The sequence below is a fragment of the Aquarana catesbeiana genome, linkage group LG07, assembly GCF_042186555.1.
Source record: "Aquarana catesbeiana isolate 2022-GZ linkage group LG07, ASM4218655v1, whole genome shotgun sequence".
Classification (NCBI taxonomy): Eukaryota; Metazoa; Chordata; class Amphibia; order Anura; family Ranidae; genus Aquarana; species Aquarana catesbeiana.
In genome coordinates, this window is record NC_133330.1 from 288,345,411 (window position 1) to 288,372,863 (window position 27,453).

Sequence of the window (27,453 nt, forward strand, 5' to 3'; positions counted from 1 at the left end):
TTGGAAAAATCCATATGCATGAATGGATTCACAAGACACTGTATGTTTCCAGCATACAGTATACTTTCTTTATTGTTAAATTATTCCACTCCTATGAAACTAAACAAAAAGAACCTTGAAACTTCAGTTATGAGAAAAATAAAACAAAAGGTCAGAGATAAATAATTTACAGTACACTGATTTTGGTAAGCGTAGGAGAGGGAATGTGGAAAATGTCATTATTTAATAAGTGTTATGTATTACACATTGATCACTGTATTTGATAAATTGGAATCTCTGGTCTTGTTTGGAGTTTGGGGATTATTATCCAAGGCTGATTCACAATAATATTTATTGCCTATACATGCTAATCCTTGAGGGAATAAGAAATATAGATTTATCCATTTTTAGTATTTTATAAGTAAATCTGAGCCCCATCAACTGCCATCCCCTGTCCAATGACAGTTATTTATAATACAAGTACAACTAAAAGGGTGGACACCTAGATATGTACAAAATGGGGTTGTTTTACTAAAACTGGAGAGTGCAAAATCTGATGTAGCTCTGCATGATAGCCAATCAGCTTGTTCAATTTAAAGGAGTTGTAAAGGCAGAAGGTTTTTTTATCTTAATGCATTCCATGCATTAAGATAAAAAACCTTCTGTGTGTAGCAGCCCCCATAATACTTACCTGAGCCCCAGCTCTATCCAGCGATGTGCATGAGTGCCTCGGCTGTCCGGGACTTTCTCTCCTGATGGACTGAGACACAGCAGCAGCCCCATTGGTTCCCGCTGCTGTCAATCAAAGTCAGTTAGCCAATCAGGAGAGAAAGGGAGTGGGGTTGAACCGCAGCTCCATGTATGAATGGGGACACAAAGCTGCGGCAGAAGAGAGGGGCCAGGAGCGCTGGTGAGGGACCCAAGAAGAGGAGGATCTGGACTGCGCTGTGCAAAACCACTACACAGAGCAGGTAAATATAACATGTTTGTTATTTTTAAAGAAAGAAAAAAAAAAACAAGACTTTAGTATCACTTTAAGCTTTGACAAAAAACAAACCTAGAAGCTGGTTTATTTGCAGAGTTGGACCAGGTTTTGCACTCAGTTTTAGTAAATCAACCCCAAAGTTACTGTGCTGACATCCTATACATTTACTTTGCAAGGCAGCAGAATTATGCTAATATTTGCAAGTGCTGAATATAAAGTCACCCAATACCTAAAAAAAAAAAATTATATACACACAGTTGTGTTGATAAGTTTACATACCCTGGCAGAGTTTATGATTTCTTGGCCGTTTTTCCGAGAATATGAATGATAACACAAAAACTTTTCTTTCACTCATGGTTAGTGTTTGGCTGAATCCATTTATTATCAATCAACTGTGTTTACTCTTTTTAAATCATATTCACAACAGAAACTACCCAAATGACCCTGATCAAAAGTTTACATACCCTAGTTCTTAATATCGTATATTGCCCCCTTTAGCATCAATGACAGCTTGAAGTCTTTTGTGGTATTTGTGGATGAGGCTCTTTATCTTCCCTTTGTGTCAACTTGTGTGCATGTTATCAGGCCAAAATCACCAGGGTATGCAAACTTTTGATCAGGGTCATTTGCGTAGTTTCTGTTGCTATTATGATTTAAAACACACTTGATTGATAATAAATGTACACCAACCATGAGTGAATGAAATGTTTTTGTGTTATCATTCATATACTCTGAAAAATTGCCAATAAATCATATCTGCCAGGGTATGTAAACACACACATATATATATATATATATATATATATATATATATATATATATATATATATTAGGGCTGCAGAAATTAACGATTAATTCCTTGATTAATAGTTACTTTTTTTGATCCATCAAAATTCTTTTGATCGGTACTCACCTCTCCACCGGCTTCCGGGTCTTCAGGGAGTTCCGTCGGAGATCCGGGGACGTCACGGACATCGACGTCACCAGACTCCTCCCCCCTTCCCCAGTCATTGACGGTGCCCACGTTGGATAATGGTAAAGTAATGGAATACAGCACTCGCCTGACCGATCCAATCATGGCCTGAAAGGCTTCAACCGAGTGGGCGTGTCCGCTAATTGCAGAGGTGTGGCTGCGAGCCGGTTTTGTGATTGGCCGGACACGCCCCATGCTGATGATACGTGACCCTTGCTGGGAATAAACAAGCATTGGAAGGCATTATGAAGGTGAGTGTGTTGTCTGTACTGGACAGGTCAATTGTGGAGGAGGAATCGTGGTGATTTAAAGTATATATACAGCCTGAATCTGTATTTTAGTTTTAGATTAGGTCATGCAGAGAGAAAACACCTCTCAGTTTAGGCTTTGCCTTGTGCATCCCAGTGTGGAGCTTTCATTTCACTTCCTGTCCCAGAGACACAATGCAAAGTGAAATGGCATTCCCATTTTAGATGGTTGTCAACTGGACTGGTATACCCATTGGAGGCATTACCCAGATAGCAAGCAATTGAGCTGCAAGTTTGAAAATGTCTTGTTAAAGTGGAGGTCCACCCTAAAAACAAATGTAACATTAAAAGACTCCTGACTTAAGTGTTAAGTCATGGATTGTGGAAACTAACTAGTGTTGGGTGATTGTGTATAGTGTATATCACATTTACCACTGACTAATGCAGAGTTGCAATGCAAGGAGATCAGCTAAAAGTAGTTGGCTCTGAATGTGTGTTATAATTAATCGAAATTAGTCAAATAATCAATTTAAAAAAAATTGATTAATCGAACAATTTTAATCAGTAACAGCCCTAATATATATATAATTTATATACAGCCCTGCTGTCTTGAACAGATAAGTGAAAGTGTTGTTATTGGCCATTGAGGCCAGTGGGGAGGTTGGCAATTGAGAAGATCTGAATGAACTGCTTTTAAATTAATTGATGAATACATTATTTTAAAGCGAAACTGAAGTTCGCTGTAAGAAACAATCAGCAGGCAGGCTTTTGTTGCAGAAGGGATATGCAACGTCTCTTCTGCAATGCTCTAGTTCCACTCTAAATTTGGCATATCATCTTTACTATTTCATGTATTTTTTTTATTTTTCTTTATTTCTTTTTTCCTGCTACTATTGTTATGATTGTTCCAGTACTCTAATGCTGCTTATATTGTCTCATGACCTTATTAACCACTTCAGCCCTGGAAGGATTTACCCCCTTCCTGACCAGAACACTTTTTGCGATACGGCACTGCGTCGCTTTAACTGACAATTGCACGGTCATGCAACGTTGCACCCAAACAAAATTGAGGTACTTTTTTCCCACAAATAGAGCTTTCTTTTGGTAGTATTTGATCACCTCTGCGGTTTTTATGTTTTGCACTATAAACAAAGAAATAGCGACAATTCTGGAAAAAAAGCAATATTTTTTACTTTTTGCTATAATAAATACCCCGAAAAAATATATAAAAAAACACATTTCTTCCCCAGTTTAGGCCAATACATATTCTTCTACATATTTTTGGTTAAAAAAAAAATCGCAGTAAGTGTTTATTGATTGGTTTGCGCAAAATGTATAGCGTCTACAAAATAGGGGATATATTTATGGCATTTTTGTTATTGATTTTTTTTTTTTTATTAGTAATGGCGGCGATCTGCAATTTTTATCATGACTGGAACATTGTGGCGGACACATCGGACACTTTAGACACTATTTTGGGACCATTGGCATTTATACAGCGATCAGTGCTATAAAAATGCACTGATTACTGTGTAAATGTCACTGACAGGGAAGTGGTTAAACATTGGGGGGCAATCAAGGGGTTAACTGTGTTCCCTCACTGTTTTCTAACTGTAGGGGGGGTGGGTTCATTAGAATATGACAGAGATCACTGCTCCCGATCACTGGGAGATGTTGCTAGGCAAAACAGGGAAATGCCTTGTTTACAACTCCCCGTTCTGCCTCTCCGTGTCATGATCGCGGGCCACCGGCAGACATCAAGTCCGTGGGCACGCAGCAAGCGCGTCCACTAGCCGGCGATTTAAAGGGGGCGTACAGGTATGCTCATTTGCGTAGCCGTGCCATTGTGCCGACGTACATCATTGTGTGCTGGTCGGCAAGCGGTTAAAAAAAATTTATTTTTCTTAAAGCGGCACTTAACCCTACCCTTTCTACTTTACAGCCAAGTAAGCCGCCATCTTGGCCCATATTTGATATGCCATAGTGCTGCACCTGTGGACAGTTATGACACCAGGCATTTGATGATTTGACAGTTCAGCTCAGAGCTAACACATGCACACTAGTAACTGTAACATTTTGCATTCAACTAATGACTTAAATGTAACTTTTTTGTGAGATTCTATTTTAAATGCAGAAATTCGGTAGCAGTCCAACAAAATTCACCAATTTACAGTCATACCAGGAAGTGAATTCTGTTAGATTGTTGAAGAAAAACTGTAATATATTGCAGCTTACCCGTCCTTTGATCGATCTGTTGGTTGCATTTGTTTTCTTTTTAGACTTTTTTCTCTTTATTTTCACCTGGTGATCCTGCCACAACACTCTGTCTTATGGTGAAAAGGCGTACATTTTATCCTAGGGTGACAATGCTCACTCATGCCACTATATCTGTGAAGGAGCTGCGCTGTCATCCTAGGTTCCTAGGCTATTTGGCCCTGATTTGGACTACAGAACTTTCCCTTCTTCTCATCTTCAGAACTGGGGTTTATTTACTAAAACTGGAGTGTGCAAAATCTGGTGCAGCTGTGCATGGTAGCCAATCAGCTTCTAACTTCAGTTTCTTCAATTAAGCTTTGACAATACAACCCGGAAGCTGATTTGTTTCTGTGCAGAGCTGCACCAGATTTTGCACTCTCCAGATTTAGTAAATCAACTCCAGGGTAAGGTGTTCTGCAGTTCACAAACATAAACTGGGCAGAGCTGATACCACTGCTTTATAATGTAATGCAGCTGTGGCAGAGGGCACAGGAAAGTAGCAGCTCATTTGATTTTTGGCAGGAATAATAAGTGTTTTTCTTTGCTTCTTTTTTTTTTTTTTTTTTTGTACATCTGAAACAGATGCTTTTAAATGTACACTATATTGTCAAAAGTATTGTGACGCCTGCCTTTACATGAACTTTAATGGCATCCCAGTCTTGGTCTGTAGGGTTCAATATTATGTACTGGTGCGCAGTCATGTTGGAGCAAGAAGGAGCCATCCCCAAAGTTGTCTAAAATGTCTTGGTATGCTGACGCCTTAAGAGTTCCTTTCACTGGAACTAAGGGGTCCAGCCCAACCCCTGAAAAACAACCCCACGCCACAATCCCCCCTCCACCAAATGATTTGGACCAGTGCACAAAGCAAGGTCCATAAAGACATGGATGAGAGAGTTTGGGGTGGAGGAACTTGAATGGCCTGCACCTCAACCGGATGGAACACCTTTGGGATAAATTAAAGCGGAGACTGCAAGCCAGACCTTCTCGTCCAACATGCCTGACCTCAAAAATGCGCTTGTGGAAGAATGGTCAAACATTCCCATAGACACACTCCTAAACCTTGTGGACAGCCTTCCCAGAGGAGTTGAAGCTGTTATAGCTGCAAAGGGAGGGCCACCTCAATAAACGTAAACGCAGGCGTCCCAATACTTTTGACAATATAGTGTATCTTGAACAGACCAAAAGGAAGCACATAAGAGAAATTATTTGCTGTAAGAACTCCTTATTGATTAGGGCCATTATTGTTTTTATTACTGGGTCAAATAACTCTCTAATAAATAGTACATTACTCAGACCTATTAAATTGTAGACCAGAAAGCCTGCAATAGTGCTTACGTTTGTTCACTCAAAGTAGACGGCATACACGGTGACCACACAGAACATAGTGGAGTTCTCGTAGTTGCAAGAAGTGACATTATCCGAATACGAGTCCCACAGACATTGGCTGGTCATTAAAATGTCCTCTCGGTTTTTACTCCCAATGGCCATATTGCAGATGAGCTTGTAGCGAGGTGGAGTGTACCTGCGTACCATTTTCTTTATGTCTTCACAAAGGTTCTTGGTGAGATCTCCAGATTTATCTGGGTCATAGGTGACATGTCTTAGCCTTGCTGTTAAAAATTCCTGGATGAGCTCTTTTACTTGTGCATAGGGGAATCTCTGTGGAGGGTTTGCAGAACCGGCAGGGACCTATATAAAAGAAAAGAACAGTAGTAGGCTTATTCAGTAAAGCATTGTTTTAGTGTAGTAAATCAGTAGCACTAGATCAGTGGCTTGTGTCAGTGGCACCAGTTTGACATAAGTTTGAGACACTCCTGAGATCATTCAGAACTCACTGAGAGGCACATTTGACCCCGTTCAGACCTGCATCTAACTAACAGTAGACCTCATTCTGATTTGATCAACAGTAGACCTTGTTCAGACCTGCATTTGACCAACAGTTGACCTCATTCTGACTTGTATTTGACCAACAGTAGACCTCATTCTGACCTACATTTGAGCAACAGTTGACCTCTTTATGACTTGCATTTAAGCAACAGTTGACCTCTTATGACTTGCATTTGAGCAACAGTTGACCTTTTTCTGACCTGAATTTTCTTCAAATAGGTTTTGCCTTCCTATAGGGAGGGCAAAACCAGTTGGATGTGAACAAAAGCCCATAAATGCAGGCCTTTATTTTAAATCAAACACACACACACCACAGAAAGTGACACACATGCAGTTAGCTGTACTCTCCCATTGAATAATGTCTATCTTTATGGAGTATACATTTGGGAGATATGACACCATCATTGTCTTCCTAATGGCTCAAGCATTTGGGTAAGCTTTGATTTCTAATGCATTTTTCACAAAAAAGAAACCGGTGCTAGATTAAAATTGCAAGTAACCAAGCAAAACATGCGCTTATTATCATTGTAACCATGTCTTTAAAAAGGAACTGTTACCTTCTTAAGGGATTAGTTATACTTGGAAGAAGATCAACATAAAGCCACACTAAAGCCAAAGCCTTTTTGTTCTATTTTAAATAGAGCAGGGAAAAGTTAAAACTTATGTCATGTTCTAATTTCCGTTTGTTAGTCCTATGCAATAACACTGTCCGATTACGTGCTGTATCTGTTATACCCTAACTGGACAGAGAGAAAAGAGGAATCTCCCCAAAAGGAACCCAACAACCAGACTTAACAGGGGTTCCAACAATTTCCACTTGGTACAAAATGGAGTAATGGGGCTGAAGTTGAGCGTTGATATAACCAATGTTATGCCGACCATACAGTATGTATAGATATACATATGCGTCCATAGTTACATAAGTTAAAAAAAGACACAAGTCTTTCAGTTCAACCAATAGAAAACATAAATAACAGAATCCATTATCTACAGTTGATCCAGAGGAAAGCAAACAAAAAAAAAACCTATAAAATATGATCCAATTTGCTTCAGTGGGGGAAAAAAATTACTGCCTGATCCCCCAAAGTCAAGGACCGATTCCCTGGATCAGCAATATCTGGTGTTATTCATTACTAGAAATGTTAGTATCCAGCAGGGTGGATTTGATTTAAATCAAGTCAATTTAAATCACGTTTTAAATCATGATTTAAATCACTAGTAAAAATGCTTGATTTAAATCATAGTTTTTAAAGAGCAACTGCCATCCCTGTTCTGCAGTGGCTCCTCCTCTGACCTGATGTTGACTCACCGACAGTCCCATTCACTTTAATGGGACGGCTGGTGATGTGGCAGTGACACAACAAGGTGAGGGACGTGGTGGCAGCAGGTGAGTAAATGCCCGCTAACAGACGCTGCAATGATGGACGTGAAATGACAGGTGCTCTTTAAATGTAAGGACTTATTCTTGCTGGTAGTTAGAATCTTTAATACTTGAAAACAAAATGATGGTTTCCTATTTAGAACAATAAGCTGTCAGGTTAATAAAACAGCGATATCAGAACCAATTCAATCATACAGTTTGTAGTGTACTTAGATTTGCAAAACAATGGGATAAAGGAATATTCCTGAACTTTGGGATTTTTTTCATGGTTACTGTAAAATTGTGTGAATACATCAATGCAGTGCATGTTATCTCAGCTTGCAGAGCTTGGATTCATTGAATAAGTCTACCAAAAATGTAAATATTGCAGAATGTACAGCCTCATGCTACATAACTAAGCTCCATTTCATGCTGCATAAACTAAATTATTAATGTATCTTAAATAGAAAACTATCTTTAGATAGATTTTTACTCCAAAAACATTTTATTGCTGATCCAGCCAGAAGTCCAATAAGCTGAGGCCAATAAGCTGAAGCCGGAGGCTCTAATAAACTTCAAAAAGGGTGGGCTCAGGGAGCAGAGCACTGCGCCCGAAGCCCACCCAGTTGTGTGACAATGGCGAATAAATATTCGCTATTGTAACACTGATCCTCCTCCCAGCCAATCAGGAAGCGGGTCGTGAGCCCCCGTTTTCCTATTGGCCAAAAAGAGAAGTGATCGTATTTGCCAAGGGGGAGGAGCAGGGAGGAGACGCATGGTTGGAGGAGAAACGGGAAGACCGACCAACCCACCAGACGCCACGGTGGCTCACCAGCAGCGGCTCAGCCATCCAGCACTCCCCAGCTCGGACAGGGGAGGGAGGAGGAGGGGAGATCGGAGTCATCCAGGGCAGGACATCTGCCTCCTAAGGTAAGGAGGCCATCTGTCTCCTGTGGAGGGGGGGTATTCCCCGCATTCATGTCCATCTCCGGGGGGGGGGGAAGCCTTGTCTCCCGCCGGGGGGGGGTGGTGTTGGTTTTCATCAAAAAAAACATCCGCCACTGCTCTCTGTCCTAGGGTGACAATTCTGCTCCTCCATTGATACAGTTACCCTGAATAAGAGTTGTAACCCTTATGCCCCGTACATACGATCGGAAATTCCACAAGCAAAAGTCCAATGTTAGCTTTTGGTCAGAAATTCCGACCGCGTGTATGCTCCATCGGACTTTTGCTGGCGGAATTTCCGCCAGCAAAAGATTGAGAGCAGGTTCTCTATTTTTCCAACGAAAAAAGTTCCTATCGGAAATTCTGATCATCTGTAGCAATTCCGACACACAAAATTCCTACGCATGCTCGGAAACAATTCGACGCATGCTCGGAAGCATTGAAATTCATTTTCTCGGCTCGTTGTAGTGTTGTACGTCACCGCGTTCTTGACGGTCGAAAGTTCCGAGAACTTTTGCGTAACCGTGTGTATGCAAGGCAAGCTTGAGCGGAATTCCATCGGAAAAACCATCCAAGCTTTTTTTGACGGAAATTCTGATCATGTGTACGCGGCATAAGACAGGGAGTGTGTTACTGGCAGGATGATCTGGTGAAAATAAGGGGAAAAAGTCTGACAAAAAGAAAACTAATGCAGCTACCAAATCTAGGAGCTAGTAAGATGCAATATATTATGTTTTTTTTTTCTTGGCTTTAGATATACTTTAATGCCGCGTACACACGGTCGGACTTTTCGTCTACAAAAGTCCGACAGCCTGTCCGACAGACTTCCGGCGGACTTTCGGCGGACTTGCAGCAGACTTTCTAACGAACGGACTTGCCTACACACGACCACACAAAAGTCCGACGGATTCGTACGTGATGACGTACACCGGACTAAAATAAGGAAGTTCATAGCCAGTAGCCAATAGCTGCCCTAGCATGGGGTTTTGTCCGTCGGACTAGCACACAGACGAGCGGATTTCGGGGTCCGTCGTAGTTACGACGTAAAGATTTGAAGCATGTTTCAAATCTAAAGTCCGTCGGATTTGAGGCTGAAAAAGTCTGCTGAAAGTCCGGAGAAGCCCACACACGATCGGATTACCAGCCAGCTTTAGTCCGTCGGCGTCCGTTGGACTTTTGTAGACGAAAAGTCCGACCGTGTGTACGCGGCATAATGCTACATTGTTCCAGCTGGAATTCAGTGGAAAAAAAACACATGTGATAAAGATATAGATCATATTGTCAGGGATGATAATGTCTCCTAGTGATCCTGTATTCCCGGGTTCAGGTCAGCATTCCTGCACACTTTCACTTCAAAAGATGCCACTTTCTATAGAAGAACAAACCTTTTATGAAAGAGAACAATGTTCTGTATCAGGAAAACATTGTTCCACAGAAATGTGCACTGTATTGTGTACATCCAGAATAAATACACAGACTCATTTATTTAGCTAACAAATACCAGGCACTCCCTTTTTCTTGTGAACTGTTGCTGACTGGTATTTGTGCTCGTGCCTCAATGTATGAATAAAGATGGGAACATTCAATGTTTATATGTGGCTGACACAAAGCCAAGTCCCTGCTGATGTTTGTGTTCAGCAACGTGCCAGATAAGGAGATGCACAGTAGCAATAGAGATTAGTACAGTATGACGAAAACCACTTACCTAGGTATGGTGTTAAAAGGAAAGTAAATGGCAAAGCCTGTTGTGAAATGATAAAAAGAACAAAAATATGCTAGCTACTAGCCACTTACAGGAGATCATTCTGTCGTTATATTATTAACCCACATTACCAGTCCAGTAGTATGTAACTGTTAGGGCCCATTGACATCTTTGTGGTGTGTTCATACAGCCTATTCAAAATGAATGAGTTGCCAATGCACTCTGCTTAAAATCCATCCTTGTGCACATGTCCTTTGCTTTTCTTCAGCAGGGACAGGGAAGCTGGTCAGAGTTGATGGGAAGATGGATGGAGCCAAATACAGGGCAATCTTAGAAGAAAACCTGTTAGAGTCTGCAAAAGACTTGAGACTGGGACAGAGGTTCACCTTCCAGCAGGACAACAACCCTAAACATACAGCCAGAGCTACAATGGAATGGTGGAATAGTTTAGCTCAAAGCACATTCATGTGTTAGAATGGCCCAGTCAAAGTCTAGACCTACATCCAATTGAGAATCTGTGGCAAGACTTGAAAATTGCTGTTCACAGACGCTCTCCATCCAATCTGACAGAGCTTGAGCTATTTTGCAAAGTAGAATGGGCAAAAATGTCACTCTCTAGATGTGCAAAGCTGGTAGAGACATCCCCAAAAAGACTTGCAGCTGTAATTGCAGTGAAAGGTGGTTCTACAAAGTATTGACTCAGGGGGGCTGAATACAAATGCACGCCACACTTTTCACATATTTATTTGTAAAAAGTTTGAAAACCATTTATCATTTTCCTTCCACTTTTATGTGCCACTTTGTGTTGGTCTATCACATAAAATCCCAATAAAATACATTTACGTTTTTGGTTGTAACATGACAAAATGTGGAAAATATCAAAGGGTATGAATACTTATTCAAGGTACTGTATCTGCTTGTGGATTTTGCTGAAGTGTCGGCATTTCTTCAAGATGAATGACACCCATACGTGTGCGGGAGTGATGTCATCTCACACTAACCAATCAAGGCGACTAAAAACTGGCGCCCAGATGGCTCTGATGTTAAAAGAAGGGACAGGATTGAGGACCCTGATGTTGAATAGAGGGAATTGAGCACTCATATGTAAAATGGGGATGGGGGGGGGGGGATAGGTGCTCTGATGTGAAAGGCAGGGGACTGAGTACTCTGATGTGAAAGGCAGGGGACTGAGTACTCTGATGTGAAAGGCAGGGGACTGAGTACTCTGATGTGAAAGGCAGGGGACTGAGTACTCTGATGTGAAAGGCAGGGGACTGAGTATACTCTGATGTGAAAGGCAGGGGACTGAGTATACTCTGATGTGAAAGGCAGGGGACTGAATATACTCTGATGTGAAAGGCAGGGGACTGAGTACTCTGATGTGAAAGGCAGGGGACTGAGTATACTCTGATGTGAAAGGCAGGGGACTGAGTATACTCTGATGTGAAAGGCAGGGGACTGAATATACTCTGATGTGAAAGGCAGGGGACTGAGTACTCTGATGTGAAAGGCAGGGGACTGAGTATACTCTGATGTGAAAGGCAGGGGACTGAGTACTCTAATGTGAAAGGCAGGGGACTGAGTATACTCTGATGTGAAAGGCAGGGGACTGAGTACTCTGATGTGAAAGGCAGGGGACTGAGTACTCTGATGTGAAAGGCAGGGGACTGAGTATACTCTGATGTGAAAGGCAGGGGACTGAGTACTCTGATGTGAAAGGCAGGGGACTGAGTATACTCTGATGTGAAAGGCAGGGGACTGAGTACTCTGATGTGAAAGGCAGGGGACTGAGTACTCTGATGTGAAAGGCAGGGGACTGAGTACTCTGATGTGAAAGGCAGGGGACTGAGTACTCTGATGTAAAAGGGAGATTCTGATTTGACAAGGGGACTCTTGGGAGATTTTGCATGCTTTCAAAATGTGTCATGACAACAAAGGGTTGAGAAACATTGATCTAGAATTGAGTCACTCTGGGTATGTACAAGTATTGAGAAATCAGTGTGACATAGGTGGTTCACAATCAAAATTCAGCTCTGGGAAGGACTTACCTGTTCATTGATGATTGTTACTGGCTTGCGGTTTGGTGTGCGGGATCTGGACTTTCTCCTCAAAGCTGCTCGATTCTGAAAATAATTCCAGGCACTTAGTAAAAGTTTAGCCTTTTCAAATATTCTTTTTAGAAGCAATTGTATACAATTATGTTCTATGCTAATGTTTAAAAAAAAAAAATTGTAAAGACTGGAGTGAAATATTTAAAATGTGTACATATTTGATCATTACATGTGCAGGCTCTATTTGCTGCTCTGCAGTGCTACACAATGGTTTTACTTTTGTCAGGATGCCATTTGGTGTAATGTGCACAACATCCCTCTTAAAAATAATTGTAACAATTGAAAAAAAGAAGAAAGAATGGGAATTTACTCTCAGGAATTAGTAACACCAAGACTAAAGGGCATTTTTGGAAGTAAATAAGACCTCTTTGTGGCGTTCACCTATTATTAATTACCCATTAAGCACATCATTCATAGTGGCTGATGGCTCCTCTCTTTGAGCTCCTTTGCTGCCCACCTTACCTTTCTTGACTTTTTGGGGGTTGTAGTCTCCAAAGTGTTTATCCTTGGCCATGACTAATATGCAGCAGGATTTTTAAGATAAATCCTTCTATATGTACAATATTTCCATAAGGTCTCCTAAAAGAGCAACATATTGTGAAACATGGGACCATTGGGATCTCCTTCTGTATCTCCTAGAGACACTCTAGTACCCCTTATTGTGCAAAATTGTACTGGATATGTTTAATGTATGATAGTAATGAGGTCATGTATAGGGGTACCTGTCTGTTAGGCTTTAAGACCCAATTTGGAAAATTAGCAAATGAATATGCTATGGTTTTATTCTTTTTAATGATTGTGTATTCAATAAAATTTAATCATTTTTAAACAAAATTCGTGTTAATAATTCCTCAGAGTGTGATCATGTGAAAATTCTTTCTTCTTTTTTCTAGTGCTACACAAAAGAAAGGACTTATTCAGTTGAAATATCCAATCATGTGAAACCAAATTCCTGTTTATTCCCTGTGCACATTACTGTATATTTTAAAGCGGAGTTCCACCCAAAAGTGGAACTTCCGCTCATCGGATTCCTCCCCCCCTCCGGTGTCACAGTTGGCACCTTTCAGGGGGGTGCAGATACCTGTCTTAGACAAGTCTAAGACAGGTATCTGCACCCTCTTCCGGGAATAGACTCCCATGGGAGTCACGCCCCCTCCCGCACTCCCCCGCTGTCTCCTGGGAAAGACACAGGTCCCAGGAGATAGCGGGGAGCATTGAGAAAGCGCAGCGCGACTCGCGCATGCGCAGTAGGGAATCCGGAAGTGAAGCCGCAACGCTTCACTTCCTGATTCCCTCAGTGAGAATGGCGGCGGCAGCACCTGAGGATCGAGGGACGGTTCGGTCTCGGGTGCCGACATCGCTGGACCCCGGGACAGGTGAGTGTCCTTATTTTAAAAGTCAGCAGCTGCAGTATTTGCAGCTGCTGACATCTAAAAAAATTTTTTTCGCCAGACTCCCCCTTTAAGTCGAACCTTTGCCTCCATGAATCAGTGGACTTGCGGAATATAATGCAAGCCCTGTGTGGCTGATATATGGTGGCTAATTTACTGAAGCAGTTGAGAATCTTCACACAATTAATTGTATAAATATTCACTTCATCTATCCAATCATATGAAAAGTAAATCCCTGTTGACTTATTTTATCTGCACGTTTGGGTATTCAGAGTGAACCTGAATTTGCTTTGAACATGGATGGATAATTGAAGTGCATATTCACACAATTTATCAAGTGTAGATTTATTTATTCATTTCAGGTACTTATATAGCACCGTCAATTTATGCAGTGCTTTACATATACATTGTACATTCACATCAGTCCCTACCCTCAAGGAGCTTACAATCTAAGGTCCCTAACTCACATTCATACATATACAAGGGACAATTTAGACAGGATCCAATTAACCTACCAGCAAGTCTTTGGAGTGTGGGAGGAAACTGGAGTACCCAGAGGAAACCCACGCAGGCACAGGGAGAACATGCAAACTCCAGGCAGGTAGTGTCGTGGGTGGGATTCGAACCAGTGACCCTTCTTACTGCTAGGCGAAAGTGCTATCCACTGTACCACTGTGCCGCCCAAGTGTAGATTCTCAACCACTTTAGTAAGTCAGACGTTAGCACTGTGGTAAGGTTGATTCAAATTTACAGCACCCACCTCTGGTTCATCTACAAATCTTTATATGTCACGCAATGACAAACATAATGATGAACCATATGGAAGACCTGGTGGCCTCCCTCAGACACCAAAAGGGAAAATTTAGACAAATGTGGTTTTATTGGATAGAATTCACTTGCTCCCAAGAATACAAAAGCATAATTTCCAGAGGTTAATTACCCCTTGCACCCACTTCTCACTCTCAATGGCTTTCTTCTTGCCGCTCTTCCAAAAAGGCCAGATTTGTGGAGTGCACGACTAATAGTTGTCCTGTGGACAGATTCTCCCACCTGAGCTGTGGATCTCTGCAGCTCCTCCAGAGTTACCATGGGCCTCTTGGCTGCTTCTCTGATTAACCACTTAATCAGAGCCTCTTTTTGAGATTTGTTGTTTACAAGTTAAAAACAGTTTTTTTGTGCTAGAAAATTACTTAGAACCCCCAAACATTATACATTTTTTTTTTTCTAACACCCTAGAGAATAAAATGGCGTTCGTTGCAATACTTTCTGTCACACCATATTTGCGCAGTCGTATTTGCGCCGCAGTCTTACAAGCGAAAAAAATAAATTTTTTTGAATTAAAAAATAAGACAACAGTAAAGTTAGCCAAATTTTTTTTTATATTGTGAAAGATAATGTTACACCGAGTAAATTAATACCCAACATGTCACACTTTAAAATTGCGCCCACTCGTGGAATGGCGACAAACTTTTACCCTTAAAAACCTCCATAGGCGATGTTTACAAAATTCTACAGGTTGCATGTTTTAAGTTACAGAGGAGGTCTAGGGCTAGAATTATTGCTCTTGCTCTACCGATCGTGGCGATACCTCACGTGTGGTTTGAACACCGTTTTCATATGCGGGCGCTACTCACTTAGGCGTTTGTTTCTGCACGCGAGCTCGGCGAGACGTGGCATGTTTAAATTTTTTTTTTCTTATTTATTTTACCTTTTATTTTTTTATTTTTACACTGTTTTTTTTTTAAAAATTGTGTCACTTTTATTCCTATTACAAGGGATGTAAACATCCCTTGTAATAGAAAAAAAGCATGACAGGACCTCTTATTTACACTTAAATGCAATATAAAAAAAAATATATATATATATATTTATAAAAATATATATAAAAATCAATTTTAAAAAATGGCCCTTTAAAAGCTATGGGCGGAAGTGACGTTTTGATGTCGCTTCCGCCCTGCAATGTTATGGAGACGGGTGGAGGCCATCTTCTCCTCACTCGTCTCCATGCCCAGCAAGGGTGAAGATCCGATCGCCTCCGCCAACGGCTCTGGTAAGTGGTGGAGGGCACCGGAGCACGGGGGGAGGGGGGGCTAATCCGCCTCAGAGACCACTATTATTGGAAACCAAACCGCCGGCCGAACAAGAGGATACCAGGGTTATGGCAGCTAGCTCCCCCTTCAAAGTAAGGACGTATATCGGCGTGCGGCGGTCCGGAAGTGGTTAATGCTCTCCTTGCCCGGCCTGTCAGTTTAGGTGAACAGCCATGTCTTGGTAGTTTTGCAGTTGTGCCATACTCTTTCCATTTTCTAATCATGGTTTGAACAACGCTCCGTGAGGTGGTCAAAGCAAGCTTGGGATATTTTTTTAAAACCTAAACTTGCTTCAAACTTCTCCACAACTTTATCCCTGACCTGTCTGGTGTGTTCCTTGGCCTTCATAATGCTGTTTGTTCACTAAGGTTCTCTAACAAACCTCTGAGGCTGGGTTCACACTTGTACGACAAACTCTCCGACATTGGGGGCTCATGATGCATGACGTGTGAAAATCAATGTTTCCCTATGAGAGCCATCTTAACTGGTCCGACACAAGTCGGTCCGACTTTGAAAATGCTCCCTGCACTACTTTGGTTCCGACTTTGATCCTACTTCAGCCCATTGAATATCATTGAATTCGGATCAAAGTAGGATCCTTGTCCTAACAATCCGACTTGTGACATCCAACATGGTGATTACAGCAGCAGTAAACTTGAATTTATGTCACACTGGGATTGTTTTGATTGGTCAAAGGACAAGTCATACTATCACAAAGTCGGATCAAAGTAGTATCTTGGTCATTCAAGTCGGATGGATGTAGGACCAATGTAGGACCGATGTCACAGAGCAAAGTAGGATGACAGTTGTATGACTGTCATGTAGTATCAGTGTGAACCCAGCTTGAGCGCTTAACAGAACAGCTGTATTTATACTGAGATTAAATTACAGGTGGACTCTATTTACTAATTAGGTGACTTCTGAAGGCAATTGGTTCCACTGGATTTTAAGTAGGGGTATCAGAGTAAAGGGGGCTGAATACAAATGCCCCCCACACTTTTCAGATATTTATTTGTAAAACATTTTGAAAACCATTTATCATTTTCCTTCCACTTCACAATTATGTGCCACTTTGTGTTGGTCTCTCACATAAAATCCCAATAAAATACATTTACGTTTTTAGTTGTAACATCACAAAATGTGGAAAATTTCAAGGGGTGTGAATACTTTTTCAAGGTACTGTATATATAATATAAATAATTTGTGTATAATGGCCCTTTTACCTTTAGCGTCATTGTGAAGTGCTGAGCAGCCAGCAGACCCCTTAGGCTGATAGTTGATGCCTGCTTCTTCACATCTTTTGGTTTGGTTGACCCATCATTCTGTGAAGATTTCACATTTGAGATACCTTTTGAAGGCTGCGGATCTGCCGGCTTAAAGAGACACGCAAGTCAGAAAGGGTAAAACAGAACTCCAGTCAAAAATAACAAGATAAAAATGAACTGCCCATTAAAACATAAAATAACAAAACCAGCATTTGCTTAGCTTTAGTCCACAGCTTTCCCCTGTAGTAGTTCTGTGTTTCTCAACTCCAGTCCTCGGGGTGCCCCAACAGGTCATGTTTTCAGGATTTCCATTATTTTGCACAGGTGATTTGATCAGTTTCACTGTCTTAGTAAATACCACAGCCGTTTCCTCTGTGGGAAATCCTGAAACATGACCTGTTGTGGCGCCTTGAGGACTGGAGTTGAGAAACACTGTAGTAGTTTTTTACTTGCAACAGTATGTCCTCTGATGTCTGATGGTCAGCAATATTGAACACACCTCCTCGGAGACTAGGTTGTACTGGGCTGGCCCCAGCCTGTAATTGGACAGTGAAAGGAGAAGCAGCGCAGTGATGAGCCATCTCTCTGTCACTCTTCTTTCTCCTCCTGTCAACATGCTTCTTGTCAGCACTGGAATTGATTGGCTCTATGTGCTGCTTCTTCCTCTCACACTCTATTTCTTTGTTTTTACAATAAATTATTTAAGGATTCACCCAAAAGGGAAAGTTCGGCATTGTGCCCTCCTCCCCTCTTCTCTACTTCTTTTGGAACTTTTTTTTGGTGGGGGAGCAGATACCTGGTTTTGACAGGTAACCGCTGTCACTTCTGGTCGAATCGCCTAGGCAATTCCACAGGAAGTTCTCTCCCCCCACTCCCTGCTTGCTACCTCCTGGGACACGTCAAGGGTCCCAGAAGGCTGCGGGACCTTTCACAAAGTGCAGCGCAGCTTGCACATGCACACTGGGAAGTCGGATGTGAAGTCCCAAGGAGTCACAACCCAGCTTCCCATAGTTAACATGCTGGTGTTGGGGACCCGAAGAATGGCAAAGGATCCACCTGGGTGAGGACAGCACTGGATCCCTGGACTGATAATTGTCTTTTTATTAAAAGTCAGCAGCTATCGTATTTGTAGCTGCTGACTTTTTTTTCAAACATGGTGAAGAACCTCTTTAAAGTGGATGTAAATCCCATTCATGAAATTTGACCTAAGCACATACAGTATATCTGTAGTGTTTACTTATCTTTTACCATAGCTCTAAGTGCCATTTCTCTCTGGTGCTCCTCTGTTATCAGCATGAGTCATTCTGACAAGTTATCTGACACAGGAGTTAACAGTAGCTGAAAATTTGTGGCAGGAGGGAGCTTATAGGGAGATAAGCAGAGAGCTGGTCTATTCAGACTACAGCTCTGCACGTTCCTTTGTTCCTCTGCCTATGGGGAGGGGGGTTGGGGGGTTTGGGATATGCCTCTTTCCTCTAATCAGCTCTCACACAGTGTAAGACCAGACTCCCCACCCACTTCTGATAGAGGAAAAAAGATTTCTAACACAATCTGCACTTTTCAAAGCATGTAAAAAGGGGAAGAATGCAGATATACAAGTAAAACGTATGTAGGATGATTTGTTTAAACTCTGTGTATCACCGGAGGCTGTTCACTTCACTGGGTATAAGAGAGGGTATACAACCACTTTAATGATTACAGAGCTGCATTAAAGTGTTACTAAACCCAGGACCCTGCATTCACTATGTCTGGAATCCCACAGTACACAGAACATGAAAATGCAATTTTACTTAAAGCGGTACCAAATCCTTCAATTTAACAGTTTCAAAAAACAGATAGATGCCAGGAATGTAACTGTCACATTTGCTTGTGCTCTCAGCAAAGCTGTCAAACCATCAAACGGCTGGTGTCATAAATGATCACATGTGCAGCATCACGGCAGATCAAACACAGGCTAAGAATGTAGCCTCCTTGGCTGAAAACCAGTGGTGCTCAGAAATTTGGGGGGCGTCAAACCAACGACACCCCCTCCCCGGGAGGCAGACTGGTAGCCGAGCAGGGGCCTCCTTACCTCAATCCGGTGATCATCCCGACATTCATCCTGCCAGCCAGCAAGGAGACTGAGAGCCGAGAGAGACAGATACAGAGAGGGCGCGGGCCAGCGCACGGGGCAGCTGCAGCTTAATGACGGGTGTGGGGCAGATCCGGGACAGGCAGAGAATGATCCTGGCTGCTGCTACTCGCTCCGGGGGTCAATGCATCTCCTCCCCTCCGAATAGGATGTGGGTCCTGAGACCCGGACCCGAAGGAGCTTCCTGATTGGCCAGGAAGAAAATCAGGAAGACAATAGCAAATATTATTTCGCTATTGTCACACAACTGCGTGGGCTTGGGGAGCGCAGTGCTCTGCGCCCTGAGCCCATCCTTTTTTGAAGCCAATTAGAGCCTCTAGCTCTAATCATTAAAAAAAAAGGACATTGGAATCCATGGGTCCGGTGCCCCGGGTGTAGTTTAGGGGGCTGGACACATAGATTCATTGAAGTCTATGGAACCAAAACCCAGGAAAAATTCCTTGGCCTTTTCTGTAAAATGCACAGATGTGAACGTGACCCATAGGAAACCATGTTAAATGGACTGTAGTGTGTTTCTGCAAAACTGAAAATGCACTAAAAAATGTATAGGTGTGAATCAGGCCTAACTGGACGAAAAATGAACGAACGGTCCAAATGACAGATTTTCAAACAATTTTTTGTATATTATAATGCCAGCATTACCTGTAACTCTTGCACAACTGTATACATTATTAGCACAGTACCCGAGACTGGTATGTGATCTCACCTCTTTTACTGTGGCAGGAATTACATCTCTGTTTGTTGCTCGAAAAGTGACCTTAGATAGTTTCACTGCTCCCAGCTTTTTATTCATGGCCTCCATCCCTCTGGATGGTCTCTGAATAAAAACAAAGTTACAATTTTAGATGTTTAAAAATCATCTTGAAAAAATCAATACTTTGTGTCAAGTTGGGATAAAAAGTCAGTTTCGAAGGAACACTAAAATAAAGAAAAACAGAGTCCCACTAGAGGAACTGCAGTCTGCTCACATAGTTCGTAAGAAAAACATTTTTGCCATTCTAAAGCTTCCTTCCAACCACTTTGCATATTATTTTATATATACTGTGATTCTGTACTTGTCAAATATGCTGAAGAAATCTCCCTCCACTGAGTCTGGCTGCAGCCATTTTAACTGTGGGCAGCTGAAGCTGCTGCCTGTTCACTTCCTGGATTTACACAAACACACAGAGGCACACAGACACACACACACACACATATATACAGACACACATATACAGACAGACAGACACACTCACACCTCTGCTTACCTGCTCATTTCTCCTCTGTGGAAGAAGACACATGGATCTCATGTTATCTCTGCCCTCATCCAGCCCTCTCCAGCTCTGCAGCTCTCATTGGCCCTCCTATGACCTCCCTTGCTGGCATACTCTCACTGGAGTTAGAGAAAGAGCTGTGCATGATGTCACTAGCCTAGGCTAATGACCAGACAAGAAACAGGAAACGGGCTACATAAGGTATTTACTGGCAGAAAAAAAATGTTTTAGCTATCCAAAGTTAAAACAACAAGGGCAGAAGATTTAATAGATGGAAAGTTGAAAAAATTACTGAAGAGCCACTTTAAAGTGTTACTAAACCCCGAACCCTGCATTCACTATATCTGGTCTCCCACAGTACACAGAACATGGAAATGCAATTATTTTAGTAATTATAAACTGCTAAATACCTTTTCTCATCAGCAGTATATAGCAGTCTTGTGACTTCTATCAATGTCTGCTAAAGCTTGTAGGAAGCGTTTTCATTCTCCTCTGACTGTCCTGTGAGACTGCAGAACCCCTGACCCTCTATCTGGACAGTGCTGACTACATGCACTCTCCCAAGTAGAAAAAAAAAAAACTCTCTAGCAATACTGTCAGGGCTGGGCTCAGCCCTTCCTCCTCTGAGCTGGCCGCTAATTATACTGCTAAATATATTTTCTCATCAGCAGTATGTAGCAGTTTTCATTCTCCCCTGGTTGTCCTATCAGGCTGCAGGACCCCTGACCCTCTGTCTGGACAGGGCTGATTGGCCCTGTGCTGATCACATGCACCCCCAAGAAAAAGAAAAAAACACTCTAGCAATACACACCAAACTGAGCATGTGCAGAGCGCCTCCAAGACTCTGTACTATCTGTAGATGGAATGGGGACTGTGGAAAAAGGGGAGGATCAGAGGAGACAGGATAAAAACGCCTTTTTACACAATGCAGAGGATTAACCACAGTGAGTAAAACAAGTATGCTTTACGGCATATACAGACTGATTTTACTGTTGTAGGTTTAGTAACACTTTAAAGTGATTGTAAAGGTTTGGGTTTAAAAAAAACAAACATGTTTATACTTACCTCCTCTGTGCAGTGATTTTGTGCAGAGTGGCCCCGATCCTCCTCTTCTGGGGTCCCCCCATGGCGCTCCTGGCTCCTCCTCTTCTCGAGTGCCCCATAGAGAGCCGCTCTCCCTGGGGGCACTCGTGCGGGTGTGCTCCCGAGTCCTGCTGCTGCGTCCATTGACACAGACAGCGTCCCCGTCCCCCGTGTCACTGGATTTGATTGACAGCAGCGGGAGCCGATGGCTCCCGCTGCTATCAATCTATCCAATGAGGACCCAAGACAATGGCTGGAGCTGCTGGGCTCATCCCCGTCCCTGGAAGGAACGGGTTCAGGTAAGTAAAAGTGGGGCTCTAGGGGGTATTGCAGCACAAAAAGTTTTTCACCTTAATGCATAGAATGCATTAACACGAAAAAAACAGAGAGTTTACAACCACTTAAATCTAAGAACAAAGTTTGTTCATAAAATGACTACAGCTTCTGCCAGATGCAGGCTTAAAGTGATTATAAGGGTTTTTTTTTTAAATAACAAACATATCATACTTACCTCCACTGTGCAGCTCGTTTTGCACAGAGTGGCCCGAACCTTGTCTTCTGGGGTCCCCTGGCAGCTCTCGCAGCTCCTCCCCACATCAGATAACCCCCTAGGAGAAGCGCTCTCCTGGGGGGTTACCCTGTGGGCGCGCTCCCGAGTCCAGCATTTGCGTCCATAGACACGAATGCCGGACTCAGCCCCGCCCCGCCCCCGCCGCTCGAGTCATTGGATGTGATTGGCAGCAGCAGAAGCCAATGGCTGTGCTGCTATCAATCTATCCAATCAAGAGTCAGAACCCCGTGGAGAGAGGGAAAGCGCATCTCCACCAACAGAAATACGAGGCTCAGGTAAGTAAAACGGGGGGGGGCGTTCACTGCCAGGTGTTTTTTCACCTTAATGCATAGGATGCATTACGGTGAAAAAACACGAGGGTTTACAACCCCTTTAATTAAAGGCTAAGTTCACCGTTTTTGGGGCAAAATTTCACTTTTGATAATAAATAGAATCCTTTTGTAATATAATTTCTGGCCCAGCAATCCTAATGTTCTTATCTCACTTACCGCATCCACAAAGAGTTTGAAATGTCATGTTTCTGTCTGAGTTTTCAAACATTCTTTCTGGTTGAATCACGTCATGTAGGTCAGCTCTCATCATCATAATGGACCCTCTTGTTGTGTTCAGTCCTTCTATAGCAGAATTAGTTGCATAGGATATGTAAGCCTACCAATGGTGATGAAAGTAGGGAGCTGTGGCAGGGAACAGAGGTCAAAATCGAAGCCTAACGTGGAGACACAGCATACTCCATGTACCCTCTGACACCATTCTGAACATAGGCAATGGCTCGGTGGTACAATGAGTTGGAAAAAACCAGTAGAGATGAGTAATATTGTGGGGTCCAAATAGTTAATGTGCAGGTGACCCTCAAATCCTGGGATAAGGCATCCTGCTTAGGATAATGAGCATCTGGATCTCAAGTATATTTCCTACAGTAATGCCGTGTACACACGGGCGGACTTTTCGACCGGACTGGTCCGACGGACTGAATCCAGCGGACAATCCAACCGTGTGTGGGCTCCATCGGACCTGCAGCGGACTTTTTCGGCCAAAAATCTGACGGACTTTAGATTTGGAACATGTTTCAAATTTGTCCGACGGACTCGAGTCCGGTCGAAAAATCCGCTCGTCTGTATGCTAGTCTGACCGACGAAAACCCACACTAGGGCAGCTATTGGCTACCGGCTATCAACTTCATTAATTTAGTCCGGTCGTACATCATCACGTACAAATCTGCTTTGGTGTGATCGTGTTTAGGCAAGTCCGTTCGTTCAAAAGTCAGTCGGATCACTCCGGTCGAAAAGTCCGCTCGTGTGTACGCGGAATAACTGTCCCACAAACTGTTCATGTTTTGGAGATTTTCCCAAAGATCAATAAATGACATAGCTGAAGAAAAACGGGGGGGGGGGGTCTTACTCTCCTACCCTTCACCAATACTTACTAAAACTTCAACATTGGAGTGGGTTAAAGGACTGCAAAAGGAGTTCCTTAACAAAGCTTTTTTTTGAGATATAGGAAAGCTTCATAAATGATTACAAATGCAATTAACAACTACATCATGCTTTAATTCAACCACATAGCAGTGGTGCCAATCTACCAGATTGAAATTTACTGACACAACACCCAAAATGTACTAGCACAGCCAAGTTTTTACTGGCATTTCCAAATTACAATATTATAGTTTTAAGTTAAAATGTTTGTATTTGAGCTGCAAACAAGGGAAAAATGCAATGTGACATATACCCTGCTTATCACTCCATCAGAACAACCAGACCTGGTGTTCCTACAAAAATGGGAAAATTACCTACAGCGTACTTTCACTGATGCGCAAAAACAAAACATCCTCAGGTTCTCTTTAAATTAATCCATTTGCACAAGAATTAGGGGTGCAACGGATCAAAAAACTCACGGATCGGATCGATCCTCGGATCAGAGTCACGGATCGGATCATTTTCGGATCAGCAAAAAAAAAACAAAACACACAAATCTTGTTACACCCAGCGGAGTTTTAGATTTAAAATCTATTTTCAACACAAAACCGAGCTTATATGCATAAATACAGTATTTGTAGATCGGACAGACTGTTTAGATGTTAGATTTACATTAAATGTGAAGATCAGAGGTGTTCTGTCACATTAGCAACCATGTAAGGTCAGCAGGTTTGCTGTTGCTTTTAAAATCTAACATCTAAACAGTCTGTCCGATCTACAAATACTGCATTTATGCATATAAGCTCGGTTTTGTGTTGAAAATAGCTTTTAAATCTAAAACTCTGGTGGGTGTAACAAGATGTCCGCTTGCCTCCTTCTCACTCTATCATTACTGTACTGTGCAGGAGTGTGGGGTGTAACAAGATGGCGGCGACGAAACGTCACTTCCTGACGAGACAGCGGCCGCTTCCGGGTGTACCAAGATGGCCGCCGCTCCGGAGCTAGGCTGAAGCCGCGGCCTTTCCTATGGCCGAGGCCGCAGAGTGCTCCGCGGGTCGCGGGTGTGCCGATCCGCGAAGGTTGATCCGTACGGATCACGGATCGGCGACGATCCCTTGCACCCCTAACAAGAATACAAGAAACAAATTATAAGATCTTAATTAGGTGGTATTATACACCCCAGTTATTACATAGATTCTTCCCTACCACAACAGATAAATGCTGGAGATGCCAAACAGACAAGGGGACACTCCTCCATAGCTTCTGGTCCTGCCCACTACTACTACACTTTTGGATAACAGTAGGGACAGCCATCCAAAAATTTACTGATCACAAGGTTCAGAAAGACCCAGCGTTCTTCCTGCTACACGCCACCACAATCCCGGCACAGTCGTATAAAAAAATCTATTGTGCGACACTTGCTCAATGCCGCAAAATCTTGTATTCCAGCTACATGGAAACAAAACTCACCGCCATCCATTGGACTGTGGCTTCGTAAAGTAGAGGACATTAAAAAACTAGAGGATCTAGTTCTCACAGCACAACACAAACAAGAAAAACACTCTAAAGTCTGGAAGCTGTGGAACATGTTCATATTCACTGATGAAGAACAGTCCTTATTAAACTCTTGAAGGGTAACCCGACCTTGGCCAACAGAAGAGTGATACCATCACTACATCCATCACCCCCATGTTGAACAATATCGCCCCCTTTCCCTCCACCTCCTCTATCTTTCACCTTCTCACCTACTGATTCTATCTTCGGGTACCTCGATACCTTCCTTCTTTTCCTTTCCAGCTATTGTGGTCGGGGAACAGACAATCCAACAAAATTTTCAATTAAGAAATTAAGGCAACATCATTTACACAAGCATACAGGATTAGGAAAGTTAACTGTCAAAAGCTGTCTGTGTACAATACTGTATTACCTGCCCTTTGTGACATACTATGTGGTCCACATTGTAGATAGAGAATGGGCCTTTTCTTGAATACTGGCACAAATGTTTATTGCCTGCTATAGCCACCATTATATGTACCCTCCCTGTACCCCTCTTTAAAATTCAATAAAACTTATATTTGAAAAAAAATATGCAATGTGATTAAGGTTAGATATTAGGGAAAAAAAACGAATTTCTTATTGTATTTTTGATATAGTAAGGAAGTAGCTCAGGGACAGGACTCAGGAGGGCAAGAAATTAGAATGGTCGGCACACACACATGAAAATGACTCTCACAGTGACATGACAGCAGTGTGCAGCAGCACAGATGGTGATGACACCTCACTGACACAACATGTCCCCTCCTGAGTCACGGTGACAGTCTCTCTCCACACCAAGTCGTCCCTTCAGTCCACTCCAGCCCAAACAGCACTGACAGTCCCACTCCCGTGTTGCAGACCCACACACGAGGCCCCAGCCGCTCAGCTCTCTTGCACCGTGACATCACACGACACGCTCAGGCATCGCCTCCGCCAGACAGTCCAAACACATTGTAGCAGTCGCTCGGATGGTCTCTGCTGGCTCTGAACTGGAGCTGCACATGCGCATTTCTGAGCCGAGCGTCACAGCGGTATTTTTTACTTTTTCCTGTCACTGTCTTTTACTGACAGGATAAAAGTGCCCATTTTTTTACTGGCTGCCAGTAAAAATACTGGCGGTTGGTAACACCAAGTATTTACACCAGTTTTTAGAAAAACTTTGCAATAGAGACTCTCAACCTCTTACTAACACTTTACTACACTATTGGTGCTCCTCCAAGATATGCGTTGTGGGGACTGCCACAGTGCCTCTGCATCCGTAATGTCCTATTTAAATGTAAGGCTGTTTGTTGCTGATTGTTTCTTTTGTTTTTTGGGGTTTTTTTTATTACTTCTTTTTTTTGTTTATTTATTTTTCTGTTCAACCATTTTATTGTTGGTCCACAAAATCTTACAAAGGGACTGTATATCTTCAATTACCAAACAATATACACTGCAGTTGTTCAAAATGCCTTAAAATCTATTATTTGTTGTCTCCCTTTATTTTAAACCCTTTGAACCCCTATCTGTATATTTTTTTACACTACAATACATATATTTAAAAAAAATATTGAAAATTACCTTTATTGACCATATATCTTCAATTGCCAAATAATATACACTGCAGTTTCATATGCTTTACAATCCTGTATCTGTTGTTTCCATTTGTTTTTATCCCCTTTGAATTCTGTCTGTATATTTTTTTATACTACATTATTTTTTTTTCTTTAATATTAAAAATTACCTTTTTGTTTACTTTATCTTTGTAAAGCTAATATGAGATTTTTAGCGACTAGGTTTACATATGCCTTAAATGATGACACAGCGTGTCATCTTTTAACTCAGGCTCTATATCTTCTCTTTTCTAAATCTTGGAAGATTTTATTCTTTTAGATTTCCATGTTATTTTTATGTTGTTTTTGATATATTCTCTGAGAATGGTGACACTATAATAAGACTTGTAGGACTTACTTGTAGGACTTACCGCAAAATCCAACCTGTTTGGCTTTCCTAATCAGTGTCTTTAGCAGAAGCAGACTGTCTCCCTGAGCCTGTGGAGCTGCGGACTGAGTGGAAGCTCAGACAGGACACCTCCAGTATTAGTGTATAAAGCTCTATGGAGTGTTTACATACAGGTTTCCAACGCTCTGACTCTCCATCAATTACGCTTCATTTTGTTGACTTCGTTCTGCTGCTGGTTCAGCAAACATAACAACGGAGTAGGTGTGCCGTGAGCGCACATAAAGGCCACGATTGATGCATCTCTTTAATTGGCAGCCAGCAACTGCATAAAGAG

At 42.2% G+C, this 27,453-nt stretch overlaps 1 protein-coding gene across 2 annotated transcripts; it reads right to left on the reverse strand.

The window, feature by feature from the left end:
* Nucleotides 1-4,286: 4,286 nt before the first annotated feature.
* LOC141103645 (dynein light chain Tctex-type 5-B-like) lies at nucleotides 4,287-27,453 on the reverse strand. Of its 2 annotated transcripts, none has more exons than XM_073593479.1 (5): nucleotides 27,129-27,453; nucleotides 20,030-20,140; nucleotides 17,151-17,300; nucleotides 12,384-12,458; nucleotides 4,287-6,130 (listed from the first exon to the last, which is right to left on the reverse strand). In XM_073593479.1, exons 2-5 carry the CDS (start codon nucleotides 20,123-20,125, stop codon nucleotides 5,783-5,785), a joined length of 669 nt encoding a protein of 222 aa, XP_073449580.1. In that variant the 5' UTR covers nucleotides 20,126-20,140; nucleotides 27,129-27,453; the 3' UTR covers nucleotides 4,287-5,782. The 2 variants fall into 2 exon arrangements, with proteins under 2 accessions (XP_073449580.1, XP_073449579.1); XM_073593478.1 differs by having other exon boundaries at nucleotides 27,142-27,450.